The 23,659-nt window shown below is 50.3% G+C and overlaps 1 protein-coding gene across 5 annotated transcripts in view; it reads left to right on the top strand.

Moving 5' to 3' along the window:
* LOC116950856 (endophilin-A3-like) overlaps positions 1–23,659 on the top strand; it is a 69,371-nt gene that overhangs the window by 26,543 nt on the left and 19,169 nt on the right. For all 5 annotated transcript variants that reach the window (XM_032968982.2, XM_032968981.2, XM_032968984.2 and 2 more), the window contains exons 2-3: positions 1,877–1,945; positions 2,576–2,648. In XM_032968982.2, the coding sequence (XP_032824873.1) occupies positions 1,877–1,945; positions 2,576–2,648 (142 nt within the window). The remainder of the gene's footprint in view (positions 1–1,876; positions 1,946–2,575; positions 2,649–23,659) is intronic.

Genomic DNA, 23,659 nt, shown 5'->3' with positions numbered 1-23,659 from the left:
CTGCATTGCTGCATTTAAATTCCAGGAAAATATTGAAGTGCAACTGTACGTGGTGATTTCTGGCAGCCATACACGGTGGCTTCCGTGAGCCAATTGTCGAGGCATTATTATTAGTGATGCGTGCACGGCCGCGGAATGATCATTAGGGGCCCTATGAAAGTCACGGTTTCGCCCCGAAGCCTTGCAAGTCGCACTATTCACGCACGTCTTGCTAAAACGTTGTTTAGTAAACACGGAGGCCCACATTGGCAGCGGCGTGGCGTTGCAAGCAACGGTTCCAGCAAACGCGACGTCCTCTTCCGTTAACGCCGCTGCCTCGCGAAGAAACAAACAAGGGAACAGCGCCGACGTTGTTGGGCCGAGGCTCCTCACTGTTTCTCGCAAGTGCCGCTCCGGCTTCTGGTTGCGGCAATTACCGCGTTTGCATTTACTCCCCCCCCCCCCCCCCCGAACGATTTCATCTGCACTGCGGTATTTCACGCGAAGGCATTGCACGCGCGGCGGAGGCTCGGCTGGAGAACGTTCAGCGGCACGTCGCCGCGGCGGCGTGCTGCCTGCGTGAGCACGGACGCGGCGCTTGAGGTAGCGGTCATGGGAGATCGGCGAGTCCACGCGGCGCTTTTTAATTAAATTCCTCTCGACCAGATATCGACGCGTGGCTACGACCTGGTGCGTGGCGATCCTGCCCTCCCCCCCCCCCCCACCACCACCATGGTACTGGCCGCATCGGTCTAAATTAAACAATTTTTATCTTACCAGGTCAAGCCATAATACAGGTTTTTTTGTTTATTTTTGGGTTAGATCGCCAATTAGTAAGGTTTGTCACGTAAACAGAACATGGCAGTGTCGTTACTAGTACAGCACACCGGTGTGTTGGAGAGTGCATCCGCAACATTGACAATCTGAGTACGACATTTCGTCAGTAATTACAACCAGCATCATCAGGCGACAGCCAGATTTGTGGAAGATTCTCCAGGTAAGGCCCACTTAGCTATGTAGCTCTTTTTCAAAAGCGACCTGGCTATCACAAATGATTGCTCAATGAAGTGGCTTATCATCAAGTGGAAATGTATAGCAGCCAAATACTCTGAACCTGGTAATGTTCATTCTAAATGTGGAGGGAAAAACCTGAGGGCCCGGAGAAAAATCCACGCGACCACGGGGAGAGAGACACCGCAGACTCCAAATATACAGCAGGCGTCAGGGTCGGGATCGAACCCGCGACCTCCTGTATACCAGGCGAGGTAGTTAACATCTCATAGCCACCGTGGCACCCGACTCGATCCGTGAAATATAAATTTGACCGAGAATAAAAAGTTGCATCGTCATCATCATCACGTTGACTATTTCCTAGCCACCTAGGTGCCCCAAATTGAGACCCGTGTTGTGGTACGTTGGCATTAATTGTATCACGGAGAGACTGCCTCCCAACATAGGAATGTGGAATTACCGCTGAGAGGAGCACGGCTGCGCGCCCGTTCGTGCCGGGCGGCACTGTGACCGGACGGACCACGTCGTTGCTGAACGCGTTCGGCTGCTCTCGTTGTCCCTGGGTGTGATGGCGGTGGCGGTGGCGCCGGTGGTGGCATGCAAACAAACAAGCGGCTAAAATGCAGCAAGTTGGCACAGCAGGGGGCACAGCTGGCGCATCTGCCGGTCAACTCATGGCACCTTCTGGGTCTGTCTCGCTTACCTACCTGTGAGCGAGCCTTCGACACTTCACGTGGCCTTAAATTGCACCTGGGCTGGCACAGGCGCCGTGGTCACTTCACCGCCACTTAGTGGTGAATGGCGCTGGGTGTTGTTGTTGGCTGCTGGTGGTGTTGGGCTCACTCGGCGTGTCTCTCTCTCTTCCTCCCCGTGTGTTTTCCCGCAGTTTGTTAGCGAGAAGGTGGGCGGAGCGGAGGGGACAAAGCTTGACGATGACTTCCTGGAGATGGAAAAGGTTTGTGGCGCTTGGCTGCGCGGGTCATTCAGTTACCACCGATTGTATCCCAAGTGGGGTTACTGCCACTGTGGTCTCGTGGATTCTAACGAGGATTGGACGTCATCTCAGACTTTGGAATGGCTCCTTTTTTCCGACTGATTACAACTTCGCCACACTCAAGCAACGTGTTAGCGAGCCTATCTATTTGCATCTGCAACGGTGCCGTTTGTTGCTGGCCACTTGCTATATTTTGGGCCTTCGGGCCCTTGTGCTCAGCGACCGTGATAAAACATAAAAACTAAAGAGATACTGCATCCCGTGCCTTGCCCCCCCCTCCCGCCCCGGATCCTCCCCCTCGATTTCGTCGTCCGAGCCAGTGGTCGTGGAACTGTTGACACGCGTGATCCATCTCGCGCGACACGTGGTGCTGGCTGTGGTGTATGTATGTATGTTGTTTGTTGTTGTTGAACTTCTTTCGCACTGTATGTTTGCCGACCGTGCTAATCGGAGGTGCGCGATGGCTTATGCTCCTTAACCAGATCGGCAAGGTGGCGCGGTTCACTTGTGGCAAGCGCTTTGCGTGTAACGAGTGCGACCTTCTAATGCATTCGTTCGGCGTGCGTGTGATGGTGCGACGCGCGCGTGCAGAAAATTGACACGACCCAGAAGGCAGTGGTGGACATTGTCACCAAGACACAGGAGTACCTGCAGCCCAACCCAGGTACCTCCCTTCCCCTCCCGCTCGTCTCCCACTGCTGTTTGACTGCTTCGCCTTTTTCACCGTGGGCGGTGGCGGTGGCGGTGGTGGTGGTGGTGGTGGCGGCACTGGGCACCGTACCCGGTGGTTTACTTTTCAGCCGGTCGATCCGCAAAACTGTCGCGGGATTTGTTTTGGCACCCAGCCGCATCCATCTTAACCTTGTTGTGTGTCCTGGTGATTCTGCAGTGGTGCGTGATGTGGTGTGCGTGGTCGTGCGTCTGTGGTCGTGTGCAAAGAAACGAGATGTATATAAAAAAAAAGAATTTGAGGACATGAAAGTGACGCGTGTGCGTTGGGTTCTGCCGCGCTCTCCAACATGCCCTTGTCATCGCGACGTTACGATCCGAACTGTGCAACGAGATGTCACCGCCTTACCCTTCAAGGCCAGATACTCTCAGTGCCTTTTTTTATCGCCGAGGTTTTAGACAACCATTGGATTCATTTGGCTCATTTTCGGTCAGATCCCTAATAGCAACACAACCGTTTAACTAAGAACGTGTTTATATTGGATCATCATTGCCAGAGTGATCGTGGGCCTCCTGTTACAGACAGATGGACAGACAGAGCTCATTGTAAAATTCTTTCAACCTGACAAGGAAAGCGTCACAACGAACCCTTGCAGCCTCAGCCTTGCCACGTCTAAAAAAAATAGCATTGGCATGCCTGGTTTATTGATTAATTGCTTGTTATTTATTGATTGGCTATGGAAGCACTTGGAATGCATTTGCACGGGTGGGTCGGTGGCTGGGAGGGGGTGGGTGGCTGAGTTGCTGGGAGGGGGCTGCGTGGCTGGGTAGGTGGGGGGGGTGAGTGAGAGGCTGGGTGGCTAGATGGGTGGCTGGGAGAGTGGCTGAGTGACTGGGGTGGTGTGTAGCTGGGTTGGTGGTGGGGGAGGGTGGGTGGGTGAGTGAGTGAGTGACTTGGTGGCTAGGGGGACTGCTTGAGTAGCTCGGTGGGTGGCTGGGTGGGTTGGGGGGGTGGGCGAGTGGTTACCTGGGTGGCTGCACGGATGGCTGGTGGGTAGCTGGGTGGCGTTGCGCGTGCTGTGTAAGCGTGCTGCCCTCGGGGTGGAATTCCCGCGCGCTGGAGGTGGCGGTGGTGGCGCTGGTAGTGGGCGGGGTGGGGAGCACGAGGAGGAGGAGGAGGAGCAGGCCTCCTCTGGGATAATTCCTGTCACCTCTGTGAGCTTTAATAACGGCCGCCCCCCTTCACTCCCTGTCGCCAAATATGAAGTGGAGGGGGCTGGTGTTGCAAAGCCGCGCTGTGTCAGCTGAAATTCCCCAGAGGTCAACACGGGCCCTGGCCTCGCCGAGCGCGACTAATTATACAGTAAATCGTTGTCACGGCGGGCACTGGACATCAATGTCAACGGGAGCGAGTTTGGGGGGTCTCCTCTGTGTGAATTTGAGTAATAAATGTAAAGCTATCCAATGCTAGCGGGCACGAGCACAGGACGTGGTGCTGGCAGGGGTGATGACCAGTGGCGGAGATTAACTACTGAGTGGCAGCCTAAGGAGGGGACCGCACCGCAGAGGACGCGCCCCCATGGAGATGGAGTAATGAGATGGGTTCCGATGAATGTGCCGGGATAATCGTTTGTTCATTGGAACGTGCGGGATGGCGAGGGCTTGGGGAAGCCTTCGTCTAGCTGTGGGTTGATGATGATTGATGATAGTGAAGCTCAACGGAGCTCCTCCAGAGAGTATTTTTGGCCTACTCTTCTACGCTGGCCAGACGTCTTGGAAGAGGTGTGATCCCCCGCACTTTACCCCCAACGACACGGGACTTGCCCGATCGACTGTCCTGCACGCGCTTCACACTGCCGGGTGGGCAGGGAGACTGGAGGGATTTCAGAAACTCTCAGCGTCGCTTGCGCTGCCGCGCCGGGAGGGGCGGCATCAAGCCGGCGACCTCTTAAGTTAGGACTCCAATGTGCTTACCGCCCCCACCCCCCCGCTTTGACAGCAGCAGCAGCAGCACCCAACTCAAACAGTGACACAGCGATCTCATTTTTCAAGCGGTGCGGTTTTGGCGGCTACCGATTGGGAGCACTCGAGCGGACGGACGCACGTAGCCGTTTGTTGCACGCGACGACGATGACAGCGGTGGTGGCGGCGGCGTCCTGCTGGTTCTCTTGTGACCTTGCGTGGTTGTGCCGGCGCTGTCCCATCGATTGTCGCCACTCGTCCGATAAATTCCGTTCGTGTCGCGGTAAAAAAAAAACATACACGGGGAGGGGAAGGGGGGGGGGGCAAGTCCCACCCCCTGACCCCCGGTTACATTTTACAGCCCCCTGCGAATCCGTACGGATCGTGCGGCTTGGCTGGCCGCACTTTACCGCTGCGGTGAGCGTTGTGCGTCAGTCAATGCCGCCGCACGGCTGGATTTAAATGACGACCGCCGCCGTTGATTCACTTTATCGAAATGTGCTGTCTTGGCAGACTTGTGGGCAATGCAGAACCAACATAGCAAAGAAAATGATGGCGTTTGTACGAATTGCCTAAAGGAAATAACAACATTGCATCCATCTCACAGCAACGGTGTTTGAAGATCACTGTTTCCCGAGCAACAGCTGTTTAATTCTAGATTTGAAGTTTTCGTGACTGCAAGGATGAAAAATAATAATAATGAAAATAATAAAATGAAAATAACTAGTAACTATTTTCATTGTTATTTTTCAGTGATTTAATTTAGTTATTTTCATTTTATTATTTTCATTATTTTTATTTTTCATCTACGTGACTTTACCGGAAGAACCAAAGAGCAACAGCTGTTTCTTAGGCGAGGCAAAATGACTAGAGCGCTTTTGGCTTCAGCGAGTCTCATCAGCAGTGAGTGTGCCCCGATTTAGACCAGCACTGGTGGAATATGAAAGAGCCAACGGCCCAGAATTGTGGGGCCTATACCTGATTAGCGAAATAATGTCAACTTTGCGGAGGAGGCCGGGAGGCCGAGAGTGCAGGAGCTGGCACCCTGGGTTCAGATTCAGGTTTCGGCCTAGCCAGGTTTTCAAGCGGAGTGAATTGGTGGACTTGGCCCACCGTCACCAAAGACTGCAACAACAAAATAGCCCAGCACATGAAATTCGTCGCTGCAGTTTAGTTGCTCTTGGATTCCGGCGCTGGGAATTTCACAAAAAAGTGTAGGTCTGACTGCCATGCGGCGAACGTGACTGTCAGTAGCGGGGCGTGCGAAACAGCGCTGCCCACTATTATGTCGACCAGAAAGCATCTGAAAGGGGTCTCAGAGATAGCTCTGTGATAACCGAGTCTGCGGATTAAATAGGGGAAAATTGTATTTTCTGCATAAAAAAAGAAAACCTCACTTGCTACCATGCCCCCTACATATATTTATGTATTTATAAAAACAAAATAGTGAATCTTGTTTTAATTCTTGCACACAGTGGTAGGCCTCTGCTTCAGCTCGTGCCAGGCTAGGTGCACTCTCGTGAAGTGCTGAAGGTGTAATGGGTTAACCGACTGGCAGATGCACCACCTTGCACTCCCAATGTATGCTCGCAGCACAATCGGTCGATATGAACTGACAGTTAAAACTGAACTTTTTAAACTATAACTATTTTTTATTTACCAGGTAAGGCCCACCGAGCTATATAACCCTTTTTCAGAAGCGACCTGACCACAAATGATAGCTGAACAAAATGGTTTATCACGTGGAAATGTATAGCAGCATACTCTTTGGTTCTTTCGGTAAAGTCACGTAGGTATACAAATAAAACAAAAAATGATAAATCACGACGTTTCGATCGCAACACAAGCGGTCGTCCTCAGGTGGAAAAAATAATCAAGCAGTGGAACTGCTGAACCAGCGACAGAGCAGTTACAACAACAAGAGGTTATTTCTGTGGCGATGGGCAAGCAAGCGGGGTCTGAGCTGGAAAGGAATTCCATCCCCAGACGCAAGCACGTCAGTTGTGTTAATGGGGGAGATTATGGAAAGAGAGATTAGGGAGAGAGATTAGCATGAAATGAGCTTCCGTCGCCGCATAAGAGTATCGTCCCCGCATATGCGCACAACAGCAGTGTTAATGGGAGATTAGGCAGAGAGATTAGGGGGATTAGCAATTTAATGTCATGTCTATGTGCAACACAGGCTGCTGCGGCGCTGCCAACTGCGCTGTGAGAGGCGATCGCGTCCACGCAAGAGAACCACCGCAACGGTGGTCGCGCCAGTGAGACACACAGCCCATCACACAGCCAGAACTATCAGTACATCGAGGCTAAGGGAGCAGAGGTGGCCATGTTCGTGAGAGAGTCGGAGATAACAGGGAAGAATGGAAGCACCACAGGAAGTTACGTTGCCTTGCATTCGTGAACGCGGTCCGAGACATGTCGTTTCGTTTCCCCAATGTAACTGCTGCCGCAGACACAACTTAGTTTGTAGACACCAGGGTGTTGCATGTCAGGAATGACATCCTTCACAGATGAGGTAAAATCACGGATTTTGTGTACTGTGTTGAAACGAACCTGGATCTTGTGTTTGTTTTAAGATTTTGGAAATCTTTTTGGTAACCCCTGCTATGTTTGGCAAGGTGATGGTTTTGATTGGGTCCTCAGATGGTTGTCTCCCCATGGTTGGGGCTACAGCTTTGCGGATTGTACGGTCTGAGTAACCATTCATCTTGAGGGCTTGGTGTACGTGCTCCACTTCACTGGCTAGGTGGCACTGGTCGGAGATGCAGCAGGCCCTATGGTGTAGTGTTTTGATGAGGAAGTTCTTCTGGGCCGGATGGTGGTGGGAGTCAGGCTTTAGATAGAAATCCGTGTGGGTGGTTTTTCTGTAGACGGAATGTCCCAACGAGCCATAATTTTCCACTTCCATGGTGAATTTGATTGGATGCATGTATGGAATTGATGTGGTTGAAAAAATGGTAAAGTACTGGCTGGCCATGTGGCCAGATGACGAAAGTGTTATCTACGTATCTCTTCCACAGGGAAGGACGTAGGGTGGATGTCAGGATGGCATCTGTTTCAAATTTCTCCATGAAAACATTCGCTACCACTGGTGATAAGGGAGAACCCATAGGGATACCTTCATTTTGTTTGTAGAATGTACCATTCCAGATGAAGTAAATGTTGGTAAGGCAGTGCCTCACCAAAGTTGGTACATCAGGATTCAGTCCCTGTTGGACCAAGTCTTCAATGATTGCTATGGTGTCAGGTACAGGTACCTTGGTGAACGGAGAGACTACATCGAAGCTGACAAGCAAATCATCTGGAGACAGTGAAATGTCCTTGAAAACCAAGTGAGCTGAATTAAGTACTGCTGAGGTGGTCTTGCCAGTGAATGGAAGCAGGGTCTCAGACAGAAATTGGGCCAGTTTGTAGGTGGGTGAGTTAATGGTAGAAACGATAGGACGGAGTGGAGTACCTTCTTTATGGATTTTTGGAAGACCATAAAATCTGGGTGGTCTAGCAGCCGAAGGTTTTAGAGAGAGCTTCTTTTTCTTTTCGATTAGAGAAGTCGAATTAGTGATGATATTGTTGTTTTTTTGTAGCCAGGCGGTTGGTAGGATCTTTGTTGATTTTAGTATAACTGCCATTATTAAGAAGGTCCTGGATTTTGTTGTTGTATGTGGTTTTATCCATGATGACCGTGGCATTGCCCTTGTCGGCTGAAAGGATGACAATGTCAACTCTCTTTTTCAATTGAGCGAGTTCAAAACAGGTGTACCTACTGATGTTACTAATAGGTTTCCTAGCGTTTTTGAGGATGGTGGCGATTTCAGATCTTCCCACGTCTGCTGGGATGTGATCTAAACCTTTGAGGGCTACGTCAACCTGGGCAATGATATCATCCACTGGGATGTGTTTGGGAGTGACTGCAAAGTTCAGGCCTCTAGCTAGTACCGATTTTAGGCTATCAGAAATTGGGCTGTTACTCTGATTGATGGCAATCTCGTTAACACCTAACTTTTTAACGTGTGGATCTGGCTTCTTTTTTGACAGGATGTTGAATTTAGCAATCAGGTTAACTTTACATTTGGTTGACATTGTCGCGGCAGAAGAAACAGTCATGTTATCTACAAGGTCCCAATCAGATGTGGACATTTTATCTGTTAATGCGAAGTGTAATTGGAAGAGACATTTGTCTAAATTATCAAGTTCAAAACGGATCAGCCTTATCCTCTCTGAGATTAGCGATAGGCTAGCTTTGAACAAGATCCATTTAGCGTTAGGAGAAGTGACAGCAGCAGTGTGAGTGTAAATGCGATCGGTATTACCTTGTTGTCGCGGCATCTCTTGAGAAAGGTGAGCGACTCGATCAGGTGAGCCTTCTTGTCTCGAAGTCTGTTAAAAGCTCTAACAGACGTGTGGAAACCCTCGCCGTAGAGGCGGTTCAATCTTGATTTGAAGCTTTCGTGACTGCAGGAATCCATACTCTTTGGTTCTTTCGCTAAAGCAGCCAAATACTCGAAATGCATGTTTCTAAATGTGAAGGGAAAAACCAGAGGACACAGAGAAACATCCACACGACCACGGGGAGAGAGAGAGAGACACCGCAAACTCCAAATATACAGCGGGCGTCAGGGTCTGGATCAAACCCACGAGCTCCTGAATACCAGGCGAGGAAGTTAACATCTCTTTCAGCGACTGGAGCTCCCGACGCGAAGAGCCCAGCACAGCATCATGTCACGGTAGCTTCACGCTGTGGCTGAACCTCTGTGTTTATTGTCAGCAAAGGAAGCAGAGACAAACAGAAGCAGTGCGCCCTGGATCGCCGTATCCAGTAGAGACAAATAGCTCTCTCAAACAAGACCCAAGGCAGGAAATAGAAGTTTATTTTATTTCGGTGTTTGAAGTTGATTTTTGTTTAACCAGGTGAGGGCTCAAGGGACAAGGATGAGTCACGTTTTGCGAGAGTGACATGGGTCACAAACATTTCACGAAAGAAATCAACAACAGAGACAAAGAGGGAACATTTATCAAATATAAAATCGGGGCAAAAACAAAAAATAGAAAACGGAGCAAAAGCGACTGCGTTACAGAAGTAATACAAATTACAGCACAAGGCATACATCACTGGTACAGAAAATACCTTGCGAAGTAATGCAATTTGGCTCTGGCAAATAACCGTTCAAAAAACTTCTTATTGTAAAGTCAAGTTACACAAACACCAGAATGGATGTAGGGTGCTCATTGCACTCTCTCTGCGTGCGCCACGTCCTCTCTCAAAGATGGCAGCGGTCGTGGCCTTCCTTCCGCTCAGCTCCGTCCATGATGTTAAATCAAGAACTGTTATATCAAGAACTGTTATATCAAGAACTGTGCATCAGATACTCGGCCCTCCTCCCAGCCGCATCCAATTGTCCCAATTACTCACGTCGCCTTATTCGCCGTCTTCCCCGGCTTCTTGCACCCCTAATGATCGACAGTCAAAACGCGTTCATATTCAGCCTCTCGTTTTCTCTACACATGTCCAGTAGCATGTGGCAAAGAGAAGGGGGTGGGGGGGGGGGTCGGGTAAAAGAGAGATAACATAAAACAGATACAAAGCGAAATCGACGAGGAAGGCAAGACGAGAGCGCGATGGACAGCGAGCTGCCCCGCCGTGGGGAGGCCGCTATCTGACGGACGGCCGTGGTGCGTCGGCCCCGCTACGCCGGAGGGTGGGGGGGGGGACGTTGAACGTTGCCCGTTAGGCCACGACGGGGCACCCCCCCCCCCCGGTGTGTGAACGCCTTACGAGCTGATCGGCCGCGGGGAGATGTGATCGACTCCACTCGTCCCCTCTTCTGCCCACGCGTTCTTCTCCGCTTTGCCTCGAGTCAAGATTCGTGTGCGGGGGTTGCTGCCGCCGCCACCGTGCGGTAACGACGGTCGGCGTGCTGCGCTTGCGGTCCGGAGGTGGCCGGTTCGATTCGATCTCCCTGGCGGTAAATTGGTGACACCGCAAGTGAGTTGATCGGCAGGTCGCGTGCGGCGGGGTAACAACGTGGGCGCTCCGACCGCTTGCGAGAGGTCCAGCCGGCGTCGAAAGAGTCGGCCAAAAAACCCCGTCTGAGAGGGGTTCTCCACGGGTCTCTTCAGCAGAGACCCCTTCCGCCAGCGGTGGCGTGAGCGAGCAATTACAGGGGCCGCGCCGTTTCGATTGTGGAATGAGGAGGGCACCTGTGGGAGCCTCTTGACCCTTTGACCTTCTGGTATCAATTACATAATCGTATTACGGTTCGGAGTAATTTTATCGCCAGTGACCAGATCACCGGGAACACACCCGATCTCGTGAGATCAGGGAAGCTAAGTCGCTCTCTGATGTTGTTGTTGTGTTTGCTTCGTCTGCTGAAGACGTTTCTTGGAATTCTCTAAGCTAATCGGAGCATTGCGTCGTGGGAAGGAATGGCTCCCGGAAGTGCAACGCTTCTGAATTCACCTCAATTCACCTCTTCTACTCGACAACAACAACAACCACCAACAACGACAGCAGCAGCAACTGACATTCACATTGCGCCCGCACCATTAAACAAAAAACATCTTAGAGCACAGAGCGACAAAGCGGGATGCAGGAGGGGAGGGACCGGCAAAGGGAATGAGTGAAAGGAAGCAATTAAAGCAGTCCGACGGCAAGGGGTTGAAATGTCACATTTTTTTTAAAGCAGAGAGAGAGAGAAGGCAGAATGGTAAACAGTGCCTCGCCCAAAGCCAGTCGTGTGACGTGCAGTATCTCTCTACACATTGTGACTCTCGCCGACTGAATGAATTTGAACAGAAATTTAATGTCTACTTTGTTTTTGTAACCTGGCTTTTACGTCCCACCAACTCGCTACCCTCAAGAGCTGCCTAACGCACAAGTGGCAGAAAACTGCTTTCAAAATGACTTGCGCAGCAGTTTCTGGCTCGGCGCTCAAACACAAAATATCGGTCCAATTCTTTTTTAAGTTAGTACTTGCAAATTACTTCATTTGGAAACATTCCAAACGTCGCCCCCCAACTGCGAAAAAACTCAGCTGGCACCTCTCGAAAAGGAGTTCAGAGACTCAGCGATGTCCCCCTGGGTAAACGAGTCAAGTAATTATTACATTTCTGAACCCGTTAGTGACCTCTTCTATGGGAAAATGTAATACACTTACTTCACAAAATAGTACTGGTTTTTATTGACCCCGAAGGGATGATGAGCTGAGTAGGGCTCTGGCCACAGTGTCACCTGGCTGCAGCGTTTGTGAAATTTGGTTTTCCCAATTCAAGTATTCATGGAGCACGTGTGCGTTTCGCGGCTGCGAACGCTGGGTTAAAATATTCTGCAGTGGTCGCGTGTGCGAGGCAACGTGGACAAACAGGCAGTAACGTCTCATTCATGTATCTCACTCTCCACATAAAGCATACAAAGTATTCTTTTACACAGCCCAACGGCCCCACGGCCTTCTGGGAGTGCACAATTTCAGCAGCAAGAGTTCATCGCAAGCAACCTCTGGACCGTTTTTGACATTCAGGTCCTCATCAATGCCGGTGAACGGCCAGATGTGATGAGCACCAACCCTCTCGTTAAGATGCTTGATACGCAGCCCCGGTCAAAGATGTACCTGTAAAAGGCTGTACTGTATGCCAAACAGGTTTCCTATCACTGTTTGACATTGCAGTACAGAAAGCGGGTTCATGACCTGTCCGTGTGGACCTCAACGCCTGCATTTTCTTCAGACTATCTGGTTTCTTCCCACATGTGACATTTTTTTTTAAATTCTAAATAAAATGAGCAAAACATCCCAAACCGGGACCCTGCCCTAAAATAACCTTGAGACTCGGTTAGTCCCTCTGTCCTGATCAAATGGTTAAAAGCCCCCCAAACGGACGTGCGAACGAGCATCGGATCGCGACGGCAAGTGCCGGGCTCGGAGCGCCAGAGGGAACTCGATCCCCGGAGCTCCCCCACAACACACATGGACGGATCCAGCACGGTATCTGCCCGGTGGAATGTTGCAATGGGGACGAATGAAATATTTAAGCGGCCACCTGGCAGGCAAGACAATGCCTCTGCATCAGAATGAAGCAGGAGGAGGAGGGGGGGGAAGTGGGGGGAGGGCCTTTTCGACAGTGGCATCACGTGGTTGGCTTGGACCGTGGCGGCGCGGGGCATGGGGTTGAGGGCCCACTGCTTCATTGTTCCGTAGCCCGGCGCCTGGGCCCGTCTTGGTCCCGCAGGCCTCGGTGCAGTTGCACTGAGTCCCGGCGTAGCTACCCAGGGTGCAGTTGCACTGAGGTCTGCGCACTCGACAGCAGCTACGCCGGTTGGTCTGTGTGTCCGAGTGATGCTGCTCTGGCCTGTGTCAAATGCGGAGGGCACGTGGTGATGACGATGGTCGTGGTCGTGGGCATCATTATGCTCATGCGTATGATGTCATTTATATATCTAGGAAAGCCTCTCAGGGGGTCTTACGGTCATGTTTAGGAAGGCCCTCCGTTCAGATATTTAGGCGAGCCCTCGCTTTTGAGTGTTTCGTGGAACGAAACCAGAGGAGCTGGAGGAAACCCATGGTTGTTAAAGGTGGCAGCAGGCCTGCGCTGTATGGTGATCAGCAGAGGGCAGTGCAGAAAAATCCATTCTCATCCTGTCCTTGGCTGCTTCCTCATCCATGTTCCGCGTATTTGCCAAAGACCAAAAATAGGTGAACGCAACACAGTGCGCTCGTGAGAATCGATTGTTTACTGTTCATTACGCAAATCATTGGCAGTTGATATGGCGGCGTCACGTTCGTGTTAACGGATATTTTACCTGCTATGAAGAAGAGCTGCTGCCCGAAACATCACCTTTATTTTTTGTTTGAGTGTTACGTTTAAATGTATTCGTTACGCGGATGTTCAGCCAGTTGCCCCGCTATTGTACACGGGAGATCGGTGGTTCGTAAGCGCAGCAGCAGCAGGAGCAACAACAAGAAAGGCGTGAACGTGGTGTCCGCACGCAGTGCTACTGACGAACGTGTTTGAGTATTTATTAGTTACTGGCACAATCGAGGAATCAATGCAAACGAAACGGTGACAAACGAGAGAGAGAAAAGGCGGAGCATTGATTCTCGCGCGTTCGTTCATTCGTCACCCACAGTCAGCGGAAGGAGCGTTGGCGCCAAACGTGTGACCCCTTGCGACAGCGTTTGCATGAACCGACTGCTCTTGGCTGCCGTGCACCACCGTCTCGAGTGATTTGTTTGATCCACGAATTACGGGGGGGAAGAGGGGGGGCGACCACGGGGGGGGGGGGGCGCCATTCCTTTGAGGGGAGTCGCGGTCCCTCACTTCGACCGCCAACCGAAGCGCACTATCTGCTGCTGGAGTTTGCGCATCGAGACGGGGCGAAGCGTCCACAAAGTGACCGGTTCGCAGGTGCAACGGTGACGTTTCTGGCGGGGTCGAACCGTCGGAACAATGGACACAATCCTGAAGGGGTGACAAGCGATCTCATTTATTCTTGGCAAGGCGGCTCGCGAGATGCCCGGCGACGGCACGGCTTCCCAGGAACCCGCTGTGCAGAGGGAGCAGCGCGGATAGCCCCCCCCCCCACCTCCCCCCCCCCCTCTCTCTTTCTCTCTCTCTCTCCCGTGGCGTTTTCGGGTCGTGCCACTTCAAAAGCGTCGTTCGGCGCGGCGTCCGACGTTTCGCTCTGTGTGCCGGGAGCGACGAGCGACGGCGAGACCAAAACAAATTCAACGCCTTGGGGAGAGCTTCACGGCGCCGACCGGCGACCGGACGCAAGGGCCTCGTGGGACACGCGTCAGTCACACTTGCCGCTGAATTGTTGAGCGGAATTCGTGGCGTCGGTCGTCCCCACTCTACGCGCCCGTGACTCCCGCGTGCCGATGACCCCAAATAAAAGAAAACGTACTGTACCCTCATCAAACTCTTCCAAAGCAAATATTCCCCTCCCCCCCACCTTCCCCCCCAATTGTGAGCCGTCTTTGTGAAAATATTGGCTAGCCCTGCTGTGTGGGATCACTCGGTTATTTGACACGTTACGTAGTTCCAGTGTTTTTCTTAAAACAACACTTAAAACAACAGGCACTGATGTCGATAACATTGCTGGCGTTCGTCCACGTTTTTTTGTTCGGAATGTGAGATACAACGGTTTTTTTTTAATGAATTTGGGAAAAAAAGAGATTACAGCCATTGTCGCTGCACAGCTGAATTAAGTTGTGCACGTTCCATGTCAGATTGATCGCTTGACCATACTTCACCACGCTGGTCGGTGTAGACTTTTCAAGTTTCAAGTTTGCTTTAACCAGATGAGAACTCGAGGAGGGGGCAGGAGAGGGCGGCCTGGCAATGATTTGCTTTTTTTTTTCCATGGGAAAATTTTATGGTGAAATTTCCTAACTTTTAATGTAATATATAGAATTCTAAGGCTAAACACAATCGAGGAATGCCCTTTTTGTTTAAAAATAAAGCTGTGAATATTTGGCCAATTTTGGCCAAAAACGGCATGGCTTAAGTATGCAATCGAGAGAGGAAAAAAAACCTCTCTTCCAAATCAAAGTGAAATCAAAGTGAAATATTGAATTCCCTGTAGCCCGACTCGAGGGCAGCTCATCGGTCAGTCAAATGTACGTCTCCTACGCGTTAATTATTCAACAGGTGTGCGGTGACAGCGGCACCTATGCGTAAATAGTAACAGATACGTGTGTCTACGTAATGGGGAAGGAGCACGTTCGGACGTCACTCGCCGTTGTTATTATCTGCGACCAGCAGTATCACCAGGTCGCTGGGTTCATAGTGCGGTGTTGCGCTAACTGCTGTGCCACAGCTCCCCCGCTCGCCTGTCCCCTTCCACCACCCCGGGGTAAATAATTAAACTGGTATTGAATTTAAAGGCGGCACAAGTTGAATGTAAGTGACTCCTGCTGCACACAAGCAACAGTAGAGCACTCTTCATGCTTGATGGCCCATAGCCAGGACTAGAAATGGCATACTCCCATGGCAGAGACCATTTTACCTAATAGGATAATTATCACTTTCAACCTCCCACAGAGTGGTATACATTTTAACTGCCCAGAGTGATGATGGGCTCTGTTCAGTTGTCGCCAGACTCGGTGTGTGCACGTCAAGGCTACGTTGATGTGTCCCCTTCGTAGATCCATCTGTCTGCATTTCTTGCACAACTCATCGGCAGTTCACAAGCGTGGATTCAAACAAGCCTTGCTCTGCTGACACTCTTGTGTAGAAACCAGGCCAGAGTCTGCATGTATTGGATTAAATTGTGCATTCTCAGAAGGTTGCATGAGAAATACCTTTCTTTTTTACGTGGAGAGACATGAATATTAAGGAAGCATAGTGTCTGTCTATACATTCTGTTACAATATTTATATTCTCCACAACGACAAGAATTATTATGAGTTGTGTATTTAGATTGAGCGTGCATGATGCAGAAACATTTTACGTTGGAAGAATAGGAAAGTTGAGAGATGAACGCTCGCTGCAACATTCAGCGGTGTGTGGGTGTTGCCGTGCAGGTCAGAGGGCTGGACTTTAATGAAGCTACTGGAAGAGAAACCCCTCCGCCTTTTGATGAATGCAGGGGCATGGCGGAGGATGCGAGAAATGTCATGACCCGATAGTGTACACAACTAGGAAGTTTAGAGGAGAATGCGACAACATTTGCTCTCGATTTACGGGACATCTGCCAAAAAACATTACCAAGCTTCAGTGTGTACACAATTATTTGGCACGTGTCGTGCCGGGTTCTGCAAGATCCCACCGTCCGTCCGTCCAGTGCTCGCTGAGCTGCATTGGCTTCCAGTTTCCGAACGAATACGTTATGAGGTCGCATCCATTACACACAAAGCGCTTGCCACAAATTAACCGCAATACCTCGCCGATCTCGTCAAGAAGCATAAACCATCATCACGCGAACTCCGGTGGTCATCCTCGCAGCAGCGGATTTTGGTTCCCCATCGAACGAAGACGGTGTTCACCGCATCGCGCGTGTTCAGATGGCCTTCTGCGGCCGTCTGGAACATTCTTCCGATATTAGGAAGCCACTGAAGCTATGCAATTTTAAATAACCTAGATTAACAAACTCATTTCTTGAGAACAGCTTGTTGTTGTGTTTAGTTTGTTGTCCTTCCCCTGCACCTCCAAATAGCACGGTTGGCTACGTACGGTGCAAAAGAAGTTCAACATACACACGTACACACATAATGGGGGAGAGGATTTTGCAATTGATTGGGACACGCGTGCGTCACGCCAAGAATGGTCCATTTCCAAGACGGGCACGGGAGTGGCACCCAGCCAACGGCCTCCAAGGGAAGTCTTAAGCCAGACCGTGGTAGCGGCGGCGGTATCCTGTAAGAGCGAACTTTGAAGGTCTGGCGTTAACCTTGCAACAGCTGTGCTGTTTAGCAGAAGGAAGGAAGCGATGACGTGAAGTGCGGTGGCACCCAACGGCATTTCCTGAAATGACCTCTCGCTCGCAAGCCCAACGTATCCTTTCGGAGATTCACACGGCGCCGGACGCTGTCCGCGCGACAGCAGAAGTGCCGTGCTCGCTAAAAGCACAAGAAGATGAATATGATCGTTAACAAAGCACAAGCTGCCGAGCCAGTCTGTTAAGCAAGCCTCTGTTTTATTTTTGGATTCAAATAATTGCACACGGAGACACGCACAGAAACACGCGCACAGAGTGGCCTGACATCATTCTGGTCCACAGCACGTTGCTCTATAATAACAATGCCCTATCAAAATATATCCAGGCAATAAATATGACTGCATATCCTGCTTTCCACGTACATATTTATATATGGAAATATTTATATATATATGCCATCGGCCACCACGGCCCCTCTGGGAGTGAATTCTCTTAGCAGTTTTGGTTTAATACGAGAAAAATTCTGGACGGGTTTCAACATTCACTGTCTCCATCAGCAGACCAGTTCTGGAAAACTGCCCTCTCGGTTACACATAGGTCCTCGTTTGATGCAAAATTAAATAACGTGAGACTCAAAATAATCATTAGCGTCATTGTAGAGAAAATATACGTACAGTTGATCATCAATTATCCGGCTTCCAACATTCCCGGGCCGATCCGGCAAAACCCTACCAAAGGCTGTAACCAGTCTGGGGATTGTCAAGCATAATTTGTTGAAACAAGAGTGTAGTGCCTACATCACCCCATGCAGATTAGAGTGGTAAATACAGTACAGTAAATAGAATAACTTTTTACAGTTGCATGTTTATGTCTATTTGTATGTTTACTTGTGCCAATTTCATATAGTAAACGCGTGAAGAAAATACACGAAAAATATATATATACAACACCAAAGCCGCGGGATAATCGATGACCGTCCGTAATGTTTTTACTGTTTTATACGCTCGAGAAGGACGCAAACAAATGATAGGGTTACGTAGCGATCTGTTTCGGGGTTTGTAGCTTGAGCGAAAGCGCGCGAAGTGTGTCTTCTGATGGACACGTGGTATTTGCCGAGGTACAGGGGGCAAGGAGCTCATTGGTTCTCTTAAAAAAAGAGTGGGAATTAATATCCTCGCAAATGTTTTTTTGTTTCCAAGAACCGCAGTCGCGCCAAGACGTCTCGGGCAAACCAAGACACATTTAGGACTCCTAGGAATTGGACGAAAATACCCCAGGCGACCGGAATATAGAGACCGGCTGATTAATCGTCTTGACGTCAACGTTTGTAAATGTTTTTTTTTACATGTTTTCCGACTGCACTTTTAAGCCAGTTTGTTTACAGATTAACATTGCCCCTACCTGCTGAATTCGGTCGCTTTCCTTTACATAATTTATCTCATATATATTATAAAATACAAAATACTTTGCATTATTCACATTTTTTTTATCGAGTTGATAAGGTTAAGCCTAGCTTTGTTCCATTTAAATGCTTGTTAACGTACTTAAATCGTCCTGATGGTAAATCCAATTCTCCGGCGCTGCTGCTGCATTGGCAGCGGTGCACGAGAACACGGTTTAACCAAAACCACAACTCAACACATTCGTCAATAACATTGCGAGACCTTAAAGAGTCAATAAATAAATATAATCGACGACTTTTCGGCAATGGCCCTTCAGTCCCCCTCCTTAACCTCTTCCCTGTCGCCCATTCCCTCCCCTCGATCCTCCACTCCTTCCCGGCCCTCTCCTATAACCCTCTCGTGATCCCCAAGTCGCTACCACTCATTCATCAATACTTTGTAGCACCCCCCTCCCTCCGTCAACTCCGTCGTCCCATTCTGTCGTCCCATTCTGTCGTCCCATTCTGTCGTCCCATTCTGTCGTCGTTCTGTAAGCGATGTCATCAAGCGACTTGCACGAAGGCGCTCTATAAATATAAATTACATTCGATTCATGGCTATGAAGGAGAAGGGCCATAATAATGTTATGTAGTTAGTGGCCGAGACCATCAAATGAGTATTCTTGAGAACCCAGGTTCATCATAAAGAAGGGCCGGATGCCCAAAACATCGCCCATTATTGTATTTGTCCATTGAAGGGCCACCGAGTTGCCTTGACAAATGCGTCGAGTTCTGCTGAAGTAACCCAGGGGTCGCCCTTGCTTAAAAAAAATAGACGCCGGTTTTTCCATCTCTCTCCCAATGGGTTTATTTCCTCTGTTTTCCTCCTGATGACGGTCGCGTGTGTTGTGCTCGAAACGTCGTAGTTTTTTGTTTTTATTTAATATTTATTTGTATTTATTTTTATTTATTTTAATTTATTTGAACCTCTCTACGGGACTTTACCGACAGAACCAAAGAATATGAATTCCTGCGGTCACGAAAGCTTTAGGTCGAGGGTTTATTTCATCTCCTGGCGAACAACGGAGATTGACTGACGCCGCGTGTTGGGGAACCGAACTTCGCCGGCCCTGACTGCCTGCCTTGTTGCGGGAGTGCGCTTTAAAACAACTCTGCCCAGGGCAGTTTCCTTCCACTTGGGAGCAACTAAAAAGAAGTCGGCTCTAAGAAAAGACAGGACACCGAGGGGAAATTTTTTATTTTTATTTTCCACTCGTGAAAATAATTGAACGTCAATACATTGAGCAGGATGCTGCAGTTGCGCGGTGGTCAGTTCACTGGGCTTGCGATCCGGTGGTCGCCGGTTTGACCTCCTGGCGCGGCGGCCGCAAGAACGCTGCAGGCTTCTTGAAAACCTGTGCCGCATCTGTCCACACGGCAACGGGTGACGCCGCAGTGAGTCGACCGGCAGGTCACGTGTCGCAGGGTAAAGTGTCGGTACTCCCACCTCTTCCAAGAAGCCTGACCAGGATGGAAGAGTAGGCCAAATACCCTTTAATTGCTTTATCACGCCGCTGCTGACGGAAGGGCCTACCACTTGAGGGAGCACTATAGAGCGCCTGTAGAGAGCACTTGGCCTACTCTTCCATGCTAGCCAGATGTCACGAAAGTAAACTATTTAAACTATTATTTTTTTTTATCTTACCAGGTGGGGCCCACTGAGCTATGTAGCTATTTTTCAGAAGCGACCTGGCCACAAATGATAGTTCAATCCGGTGATTCATCAAGTGGAAATGTATACTCGAATCACCGTGATGTTGATTCTAAATGTGAGGGGGAAAAACCGGAGGACCCGGAGAAAAATCCACGGCACTACGGGGAGAGGGACGCCGCAGACTCCAAATATACAGCAACAGCAGCAGCAGGCGTCAGGGTCGGGATGGAACCCACGACCTCCTGCGTACCGGGCGAGGCGGTTAACATCTCGTGCCCAAAAGAGTGCGAGTACCCACACTTCATCCCACCACGCGCGGCCGGCCCATCGGCGGACCGTCTTGTCGCCCATTTATACTGCTGGCGGTGGACGGGGGATTAAGAAACCCGCCCATGATCGCTTCAACTGCCGCGCCGGGAGATTGAACGGAACCGGCGACGACTCGGTTGCAAGTCCAGGGCGGCAAGCGCTACGGCGATGATGCGGCTGCGGCGGCGGTGGCATCCTCGTGGTTTAGTCGCGATGTGCACGCCGCGCACGCACGGGAGACGGTGATTATGAGCCGAGGTGTGAAGGCGACGCCCGAGGGCGTGTGGCGGACAGCGACGAGTCTGTGCACGGCACTGCCGAGGTAGCGAGACGACGCTTCCGAGAGGCCGGATTCTTGGAAGCCCGTTTCACGTCGCGGTTAGCAGTTCCCCCCCCCCCCCACCCCCCGTCTGAGCGCGTCTCATTTCGTCGAACCTCGCTTTTCCCCGAACAGGCAAAACGGTAGGCGTTAGTCACGATGATAATGACAACGACAAGAAGAATGCCGTTCGTTCATCCAGGAAAGCATCCGTGTCTCTCTAGGACTGGTGGAGCCAGTGGCGATCGGATCATTGGGGTTTATTAGTAGTTAATCGGCATTTTGCGACCCCCACTGCCACAGTGTAACATATTATTATTATTACGTGCCAGGGACTCTATGAGATGATAGGATAATAGTCTGAGTCCATAATTGGCAATAAGTAACGGCAAAGCAGTTATAAGTGACTCACTGAATTGTGCGCAGTTGCGTATACAGTACACACGACTTCCCTGAAGGCAAACACCTTCAGCGAGCGCGATGCCGATCACACAACGCGGTTCCAATTCGACTCTCGATCGATGGCTGTGCCATCGCCACACACGCGTCGAATAAAAAGCAAGGGACAAGTCCTCACTTACTAACAACTCCTTACTTACTAACAACTCCTTACTTACTAACAACTCCTTACTTACTAACAACTCCTTACTTACTAACAACTCCTTACTCACTAACTCCTTACTTACTAACAACTCCTTACTAACAACTCCTTACTCACTAACAACTCGTCTTTCATTTTTCATTGCTGGAGGGGTTGCCCCTCTACCTGAAAATCCTGGCTCCGCCATTGCTCTCTAGAGTCTTTGATATTTTTTACAAGGGTTCTGCAACGGGACGATGGGCCACTTTCCTTTCTGAACGTATTAATGACGCAGGAGGAGGCGCTACGGGCCTAGACGCGCGTTCAGCGACGCAGGGCGCACCTGCCGATCGGCGACGGCGCCTCCGACTCGACGCGGATTTCACTCGCGTGGATTCGTGCGCCACCTTTCCGAAGGCGGCGTCCGTGCACGTCCTCCGCTCCTAATTGTCGCCCGTCGTCCGTCGCGTTCACATCGCGCCCGCTGCCCAAGACCGACGACAAGATCACTCGCCGGTCGCTGCCCGACGCCCGGCTCGTCGGCTTCGTGTGCCAGCGGCACGATTCCAAGCCGGGCCGGAGCGCTGTGTTCGCGCGCCGGGAAAAGGGGCCTTAGCCCCAACTGGCTTCAGGTTTTAGGTTTATTTTTGTGCGACCGGTCGAGACTTTGAGGGACCCAGGATGAGTCTCGTTCGCGAGAGCGATCTGCGTCGCCAAGAACAACACAAAATAATAAAGTTATGCAAAGAAGCAAAGAGAAATCGGTGCGAAAACAACCGTGTCCACTTGAGAAAATCAAAGAATATTGCCCAAATTGAATCGTTGTTAAATAATTCCCTATAGGCTTATGACATCTGGTGCGGATGACTTTTTGTTTGACTGATCATTTCGTGTGATTGCAATTAAGCTACAGAAACATTGAACGGAAATAGGGTGGCCATTGCACTCGTATGTGAACAGACGAGGATGGACGTCAACTCGGTGCAATGCATGATGTCTCGGTGACACCCAGTTGCCTGGCTATCGAGAGTGCAAGCGGTGCAGTTGCACCGGGGGGCACGTGCCGACGACAGAGAGCTTCCCAATTGGGCAGTGACACGGCCCAGCTTTGACCTGTTGTTGCAGAGGTTTTGCGGTTCGATCCGGGAAGGGCCACCCTGGTTATTACCGCGGGTTTATTGACCGTATAAATGCGTGCTCTCTGCTCCACAGTGGACGTTAAAGATCCCGTGACGTCGTTCGAACAGAGAGTAGGCCGTTGTGTGTGCCAGAGTCGTGGCCCAAAGTTCCAAAATTCGAATTAAATTACACTTGTTGGGATTACATGCAGCAATCACCTTGGCCTCCTACGGGCAGACTAATGGCCCACTTAACGTTGTTCCACACAGGGACAAGCGGTAATTAAGGGGTCCCCTAGGCGAAAAGAAACCAAACTGCTCTGTGACGTTTTGTTACGTAGTGGGCGCAAAATGAATTGCAAGTATCGTCATATTATTTACGCTGCATCACTGGCGACACCGTGCCTTCTGTGCGGCTTCATTTACCTCTGCCGCCTTTGGTGTTAATATGCATCTCCTAATCTCTGTCGAAGATTGACTGTCACTAGTGTAATTGGTTTCTGGTGTTTACACTGAGCAATCTGTCTGCCGTCCGCCAATACAGCCACACAACGGCATTGTTAACGCTCATAATACAGGTTTTTTGGGGGGTTTGATCACGTAAATATATAAATGTGTCGTTCAACCCGCCACCGCCTGACACAGCCAACTAGTAAGGTTTGTCACGTAAACAGAGCATGCCAGTTGGTTACTAGTACAGCACACCGGTGTGTTGGATAGCAGAGCCACGACATTTACAATGTGAGTACAACGTTACTGGTGAAACGTCGTACTCAGATTGTAAATGTTATGGTTTTGATCTCCAACACACCGGTGTGCTTGTACTAGCAACAAATTGCCATGTTCTGCCGGCGATGTTCTGATGCCGTTGACGGTTACACCGCCGGTGTCTTCGAGGGGGAATAGGGGGTGCGATGTCCGGGTATCGAATGATCCGTTGCACCGATGCGACAGCAGCATGAGTCGTGAATCTGAATATGAATGGGAGCTGTCCGGATTGGGCTTCATCGTCTGTAAAGAAACATAATTACTGGGGTTGGACACCCACGTCCTTGGAAGCAGCCTTCAGCGTCCGTCAAACGAGCGCGAATTATACTCGTGCGAAATTGAAGGCTTCCAGATCCCCAGCCAGTGGCAGTTTGAGCGGTAGAACGCAGCCTGTCTGCTGGTTAAGCCGAACGGGAAAACTGTTCCATCTGGTTACATTTGTAATTTCTGTGCTAGATTCATGTGGTAACAGGTAGTCTAGT

This window comes from Petromyzon marinus, chromosome 40 (genome assembly GCF_048934315.1).
Source record: "Petromyzon marinus isolate PM22_M1 ecotype Great Lakes invasive population chromosome 40, UKy_Petmar_22M1.pri1.0, whole genome shotgun sequence".
Lineage (NCBI taxonomy): Eukaryota > Metazoa > Chordata > Hyperoartia > Petromyzontiformes > Petromyzontidae > Petromyzon > Petromyzon marinus.
This window is presented reverse-complemented; position numbering and strand designations above follow the sequence as displayed.